Source organism: Myxine glutinosa, chromosome 9 (assembly GCF_964187855.1).
Source record: "Myxine glutinosa chromosome 9, kmMyxGlut1.1, whole genome shotgun sequence".
Taxonomy (NCBI): domain Eukaryota; kingdom Metazoa; phylum Chordata; class Myxini; order Myxiniformes; family Myxinidae; genus Myxine; species Myxine glutinosa.
The window spans coordinates 119,030,942-119,038,500 of record NC_136269.1 but is presented as its reverse complement, the minus strand read 5'-3'; the positions used below and the strand labels follow the sequence as shown (position 1 = coordinate 119,038,500).

The following is a 7,559-nucleotide window of genomic DNA, read 5'->3' as shown; positions in this document are numbered from 1 at the left end:
CCCTCTGACGCGCATTGTAATTATCGTAATTAAGGTGTAATTAATGAAGAACCCAAAACGTGTCTATCAACGGGAAAGATCGTCTGCATAACGGGGGTACGAAAGGTAAGGGTGCGCTGACCCCGATTCGCGCTCCGCACGCAAGGGGGCGGGGACTACGGCCCAGCAGCCAATGGGAGCTCGCTACATTCACAGGCCTCTGAGAAAGATCGAAGTGGGTATAAAGATCTCGCGCGCACATCGACCGGTCTCTCCATTGGGAAGGAAATTACAATAACCAGATTATGGAGTTATAGTAACTAGTGAGGAAATCAATTTATAGTAACCTCAATACTATTGCTGCCGTACGTAGGACTATCATGTCCACGGACAATTTGTACTAAAGACAAGATTTTGGGATCATGTACCAATGATGAGCAAATAAGCTTCGATTTTCAGGAACTCTGCACTACGCAGTGGTTAGATGCTAATAGTGTGTGTGTGTGTGTGTGTGTGTGTGTGTGTGTGTGTGTGTGTCAGTGTGTGTGTGTGTGTGTGTGTGTGTGTGTGTGTGTGTGTGTGTGTGTGTGTGTGTGTGTGTGTGTGTGTGTGTGTGTGTGTCAATGAGCTGGTAAGAGTCTGTTAACCCTCTTTTTTGATTGCTCTGACGAGGGGCCAACGCTCGAAACGCTTGCCACACCACACTTCCCATGTGCTTTCAGTTCATAAAATACAAATACATACTACATGCATTAGCAAAGTTAAATCAAACTTTTATTTGTTACATTTATAGAAAATACATATGACAGATTTTATATATTTCAACAGAAAAAAATGTTTTCAAATCTCCAAACGTGTATTTCATGAATAAAGTGCTTCATTAATATATAGGGAGGTAGAAAATCAAGCAAGAGGCATAATGACGTCAGACAAGTCAGCCGTTGTTTCGTTGTGATAATATGAATGTAATACGTACATATAAGTTGCTTTCACCACGGTTACACCAAAGTGGGCTACTGGTGAAACATTTGGTGTATATAAGTCATTTAAATGAACAGCGAAGGTAAGAATGGTAAGATAATATATGTCAGTGTATGAATATGACTGAGGTTCCAGCAAAGTTTCTCCTATATTTATTAAGCAGCTTCCTTGTTGTTGCAACAAGTTGCATGCAATTCCTTGTCGCCTACACATCAAAAAGACCACCATATCCAAAGGTCTCGTCGTGCTCCAGCGTGTCCACCCGAGTCCTCCAGGTATAATGGAAACGCTCCCTAGCGAAGGTGCCAGGTGGCTCAGGTGAGGTCGAGTAGTCGGAGCAACCCTCGTGGCACAATTAGCAAGTTTGCCGCCAAAATGCGGTCGCTCGTTCTGGTCACGTGTTATGGGGAGGATTAAACGCTATATATGTGACAATACATGTATGATTTTTATATTTGTGGTTACGTATGTACCGAAGGAAAGCAGACCATCCGCAGGTGAGAAGATCCCCGTCGAGGTGGCCAAAAGGAACTCGAAGCTGGAAGCTGGAAGCTGCAGCTGGAGCTGGAAGCTGGAGCTGGAAGTGGAGTTGGAGCTGGAAGTGGAGCTGGAAGTGGAAGTGGAGCTGGGGCTGGAGGCTGGAAGCTGAAGAAGAAGGAGCTGGAAGGAAAGCAGACCGTCCGCAGATGAGAAGATCCCCGCCGAGGTGGCCAAAAGGAGCTGGAAGCTGGAGCTGGAGCTGGAGCTGGAGCTGATAGCTGGAAGCTGGGAGCAGGAAGCTGAAAGTGGAGCTGGAAGTGGAGCTAGAGCTGGAGCTGGAGCTGGAAGCTGGAGCAAGAAGCTGAAAATGGAGCTGGAAGCTGGAAGTGGAGCTGGAAGCTGGAGCTGGAAGCTGGAGCTGGAGCTGGAGCTGGAGCTGGAGGCTGGATGCTGGAAATGGAGCTGGAGCTGGAGCTGGAGCTGGAAGCTGGAAGTGGAGCTGGACCTGGAGCTGGAGCAGAAGGAGCTGGAAGGAAAGCAGACCGTCCGCAGGTGAGAAGATCCCCGTCGAGGTGACCAAAAGGTGGCACCAAGTTGCATTGCAGTCACAGCATGAAGACCGGAAGTGTCGCCGTTCAGGTGGGAACGTGAACCGTCGCAGCCTTTGTGAAGGCCTCACCCATAAAGCGGTCTCGGATGCGAACGTTAACCGTGAAGGGCTTGGGCTTGAGCGACAGACCATAGGTGTGCTCCATGCTGGGGCTCTCGGTCGGGTTCGCTCGCAACTCGCACTGGTGCAGGAGCACGCTGGTCAGCACGAAGAGCTGCACCTTGGACAGGGCCTCCCCGATGCAGCGCCTCCTTCCCATGGAGAAGATGAGCACCTTGTTGACGAGGTCTTTGTCGACCGCGTCTCCGGCGGCCGTGAGGAAGCGGCTCGGGTCGAAGCGATCGGGTTGGCGCCAGATTTCCGGGTCGTGGTTCACCGAGTACTGGTTCACGAAGACCACGGTGCCCTTGGGGACCCGGAAGCCTCGGATGCAGGTGTCCGTGCTGGCCGCGTGAGGGATCGTCACAGGTATGAAGCTGCTGAACCTCATGGCCTCGAAGATGAAGGCCGCGGTGTACACCAGGTGGGGCTCGTCGCCGAGCTCGGGGAGACGCCCGCGACCCACGACCCGGTCGATCTCCGCGTGCACCTGGCGCTGCACGTCGGGGTAGCGCACCAGGAGCAGGAATATCCAGGTGAGCGCCGTGGACAAGGTGTCCTGACTCGCCCCGAACACGTCGGTCATGGAGCTCTCGACGTATTCTGGAGTCAGGGAGACGCCGCCGTCGCTCGTCGCTCGTCCGGAGTCGATGACGTCGATGAAGGAGTCCGTCATGTCGCGAACGGTGTCCCTCTTGTAGGTGTCGCGATGCTGAGCCACCTTGTTGCGGACGAAGGCAGAAAACTCCTCGTTGAGATCCCGGAATCCCCGGAAGCCGGTGCGCACGGGGTTTGGGAAGCGGAGCAGCCAAGGCATCATGTCGACCAGGCTACCTGCGCCCACGGTCTTCCCGAAGCGTTCGTTGTGGCTCAGGAGCCGCTTGAACTCGTCGTCCGAGTGCTCGTACCTGGTCCCGAAACACACGGCGCTCATGATGTTTCCCACGGCGACGACCAGGTTCCTCGTGGGTTCGACGAACGTTTCCCGCTCGCAGGAACTCAACAGAATCCGGATGAGTTGTCCGACCTCGGCGACCACGTGCTTCTCCAACACCTGAAGCGCGCCCACGTTCTTGGTGGAGAACCGACGCACCACGGATTGCGCGACGCGCCGATGGAGCTTCCAGACAGGTCCGTAGGTACCGAAGGCGAGGCTCCTGCCTCCCGAGATCATCCTGAAGGACGGGAAGTCCGGACGGTCGGCGAAGTCCGAGCCCTGCTTGACGAGCGTCTGCCGGATGATCTTCGATCCGCTGAGCACGACCACGTTGCGACTCCCGAGCTTGAGGGCGAACACGGGTCCGTAGCGCTGGGCGAGCCGCGACAAGGCCAGGTGCGGAGAGGTGCCGAGCTGCAGCGCGTTGCCCAAGATGGGCCACGGGAGAGGACCAGGGGGTCCGTGACCCGCCGACCCCCAGGTGCGCAGCCATCGCCAGGTGCTGAGGACGACGAGCAGGGCGGTGAAGAGCATCAGGAAGGGCTGCAGGGAATTGCTCGCGGACAATTGCGCGCCCTTTTGGAAGACGACTCCGAGTTCACCTGGCACCTGCATGTCGCCGCGAGACTTACTACCTGACCTCCTGGAAAGAGCAGGTAGTGCAGAGTTCCTGAAAATCGAAGCTTATTTGCTCATCATTGGTACATGATCCCAAAATCTTGTCTTTAGTACAATTACAAATTGTCCGTGGACATGATAGTCCTACGTACGGCAGCAATAGTGTTGAGGTTACTATAAATTGATTTCCTCACTAGTTACTATAACTCCATAATCTGGTTATTGTAATTTCCTTCCCAATGGAGAGACCGGTCGATGTGCGCGCGAGATCTTTATACCCACTTCGATCTTTCTCAGAGGCCTGTGAATGTAGCGAGCTCCCATTGGCTGCTGGGCCGTAGTCCCCGCCCACTTGCGTGCGGAGCGCGAATCGGGGTCAGCGCACCCTTACCTTTCGACCCCCGTTATGCAGACGATCTTTCCCGCTGATACACGTTTTGGGTTCTTCATTAATTACACCTTAATTACGATAATTACAGTGCGCGTCAGTGGGGCGTGGCCACAAATTGGTTCATTTGACGTGTTTATTGATCTTGTTTGGTTCAGTATAATATGTATTCCCTCCACTTTCTCCATAATTCCCATACCTCCCTAACATCTCTACCCTCACTTCCCGAACTCTCCACCTCCCTCCACTACTGCGTTAAATTGTGTAGATCAAGTTTTGAGGTGCGGATATGACACAGGCATGATGGGCCGAGTGACCTCCTTATGTGCCCCCGCCACGTTGAACAGGTTACGTTTTGTATCCATTGATGAGCCGGATCTGGATTCGGACCCGAACCAAAATCGAATCGACTTATTCTTGTCGCCTACTCAACTCATCAACCTAGTTTTGTCATGTCGTCCACAACCTTTTGAGATACTGTGCTATATAGCTATTGTTTTTGGCCATATCTGTCAATGGTGGTGGACTGGTGGTTCATGTGCAGCCTGTGGCTGCTGGTTGCATCATTTTCTCGGGGCGTGGCTGTGCCGCTGATGCAGTGTCCCCTTCCCCCAATTACCAGTCAGCTGGGATTTTTTTCCCGACCTCGGAAGGACGACAGGCTGAGTCAACCCACCTGGTGTTCATTCGACGGCTTGACAGGGGGCTCGAATTCAGGATCCCAACTAAGATCTCAAACCCATAAAGCTAACACCAGACAACTCGATGTTGAAGAATCCCTTAATAATTCTCGCATCCGAATCTTCACAAAAATACAATTAATTCTTCCTTGTCACACACCCAACCTTCCCAGCAACTTTCATCCCAATCCGTCCATAACTTTTTGAGATATCCTGCTCACAGACAGACAGACAGACAAACAGGTGAAAACATAGCCTCTGTCCACCTTGGGTGGCAGAGGTAGTAAAATAAAAGTTTTAAAGGCTGTATAAAACAAACAAACAAAAAATTGGATCAGAACTTTACCGCCATTGACGCACCCTCTTTTACGCCACCGTATTTAACACATTGCATTAGTTCTTCGTGCCTGTTGTTTGCATCCTTCATGACGTCTTTAAAAACAGTAAGCTTCCTGTTTGGAATGATTTTAAATTTTGCTTTACTCACAGACAGGCGGACAGGCTGAAACAATTGTTTTTACCGCACTGTGCGCATGCGCGCTCGGGAAGAGACAGAGACGCTGTACAAATGTACAATTTGTCAAATTTAGAACCAAAGTACTGCTAAACTGCCGATTCGTGTCCTACAGTATTCAACACACAAAAATTAAATTGAAATCAAGTAGTTCCTCGATCATAGACTGATCCCGAGTGAACAAATACATTTATTAACCCAGATTTGCGTTACGCGTGCATGTGGGGTAATAAATAAATAAATAAATAATAATAATAATAATAATAATAATAATAATAATCTCTATTTTAAAAGGAGGCAAGTTGGTTCATCTCTTACACTTTATTGCCTGCGCATGCGATGCGAAAAGCAATGTCGGTTCTCTGTCCACAAGCATCTGTTTATGATCGAGGAATTGCTTGATTTCAATTGAATGTTATATTTTGAACACTAATCGGAAAACAAACCTGTAGTTTAGCAGTACTTTGCCCCTGGATTAGTCCTGATCGCGCATGCGCAGAGGAGTGAGATAAAAAAAAATTACCCTTCGTAAGATTGAAAATCTGGTCCGGAATCGATGACGTCGATGTTGCGGTGTACACCGGCTTGACAGGGGGCTCATGGTTTCCCCCAACTGGGGAAAGTCAAACAAGATTGAAAATCATTCCTAAACATGGAACCAATCATGGAACCTACTGTTTTTAAGAATGTCATAAAGGAAACCAAACAACAGGCACGAAGAACTAATGTGACGTGTTAAATAAGATGATGTAAAAGACGCTGCATCAACGGCGGTAAACTTCCGGATTTTTTTTCTACACCTTTAAAAGCTTAATTTTTTTTCAATTGAATTATATACTTGAACACTGTGGAGCACAAATCGCCTTCTTGCACTTTTAAAACCATTCTGTTTACCAGTTCTTGGCCAAAATATTACGGCATTTTACATCAGCACAACCAATCAAATTTGCTGCTCGTGGCCCCGCCCATGTTGTTGTTTCTCAAGACATTGTGGGGTAAAATGTTCCATGAACGCTCCAATTCCAAAGAGTTTCTGTGAGGACCCCCACGGGGTACTTTGGGCTGTACCCTGCCCAAATGGTTCCCTTTTTGAGGCAATGTTTTATGGCCGGATGCCCTTCCTGACGCCAACCCTTTTAGTCGCCTCTTACGACACGCAGGGATACGGTGTACCTATTCTAAACCGGGGTACACAGAGTCTATCTCTCTCTGTCTTTCACCGGGCAATATCTCTGTCTCTCACCAGCAATATCTCCGTCTCTCACCCACAATATCTCTGTCTCTCACCCACAATATCTCTGTCTCTCACCGGCAATATCTCTGTCTGTCTCTCACCGGCAATATCTCCGTCTGTCTCTCACCAGCAATATCTCCGTCTCTCACCCACAATATCTCTGTCTCTCACCCACAATATCTCTGTCTCTCACCGGCAATATCTCCGTCTGTCTCTCACCGGCAATATCTCCGTCTGTCTCTCACCGGCAATATCTCTTTCTCTCACCGGCAATATCTCTGTCTGTCTCTAACCGGCAATATCTGTATACAGTCACGTGAAAAAGAAAGTACACCCAATGTAAAGTTTTGACTTTTTCAACATATTTCAACATACAGCTATTTGATCTTCATTTCCACAATATTGATAGATAAAGGTGATATAATATAACAAATATTATGAAACATTTACATTTTGTAGTCCATTGTGTAATTTAAATAAACATAAATGCAAATTTCGCATGTGGAAAAAGTAAGTACACCCTTGGCTCTAAAGGTGGTATTATCCCCTTTGGCAGAAACAACCTCAAGTAGGCGTTTCTTATAACTGTCTACCAGTCTCTGACATCGACTGGGAGAAATTTTTGCCCACTCCTCCATGCAGAATTCTTTCAGCTGTGCGATGTTTGAGGGGTTTCTTGCATGCACAGCTCGTTTCAAATCCCCCACAACATCTCGATGGCATTTAGATCCTGGCTTTTACTTGGCCATTCCAGAACCCTCCATTTCTTTCTTTTCAGCCATTCCTTGGTGGATTTACTGGTATGTTTAGGGTCATTGTCATGTTGCAAGATCCACCTTCGGTTGAGCTTCAACTTACCGACAGATGGCCTCACATTATCCTCAAGCACCCTCTGGTACAATGAAGAATTCATAGTGGATTCTATGATGGTGAGCTGCCCAGGCCCTGATGCAGCAAAGCTGCCCCAAACCATAATATTTCCACCACCATGCTTTACAGTTGGGATCAGGTTCTTGTGGTCAAATGCTGTCTTTGGTTT

At 49.0% G+C, this 7,559-nt stretch overlaps 1 protein-coding gene across 1 annotated transcript; it reads right to left on the bottom strand.

Moving 5' to 3' along the window:
* Positions 1 to 735: 735 nt before the first annotated feature.
* Positions 736 to 3,955, bottom strand: LOC137435036 (cytochrome P450 1B1). Its single transcript, XM_068128406.2, has one exon. The coding sequence runs from the start codon at positions 3,699 to 3,701 to the stop codon at positions 2,076 to 2,078; it is 1,626 nt and encodes a 541-aa protein (XP_067984507.2). The 5' UTR covers positions 3,702 to 3,955; the 3' UTR covers positions 736 to 2,075.
* Positions 3,956 to 7,559: the final 3,604 nt, after the last annotated feature.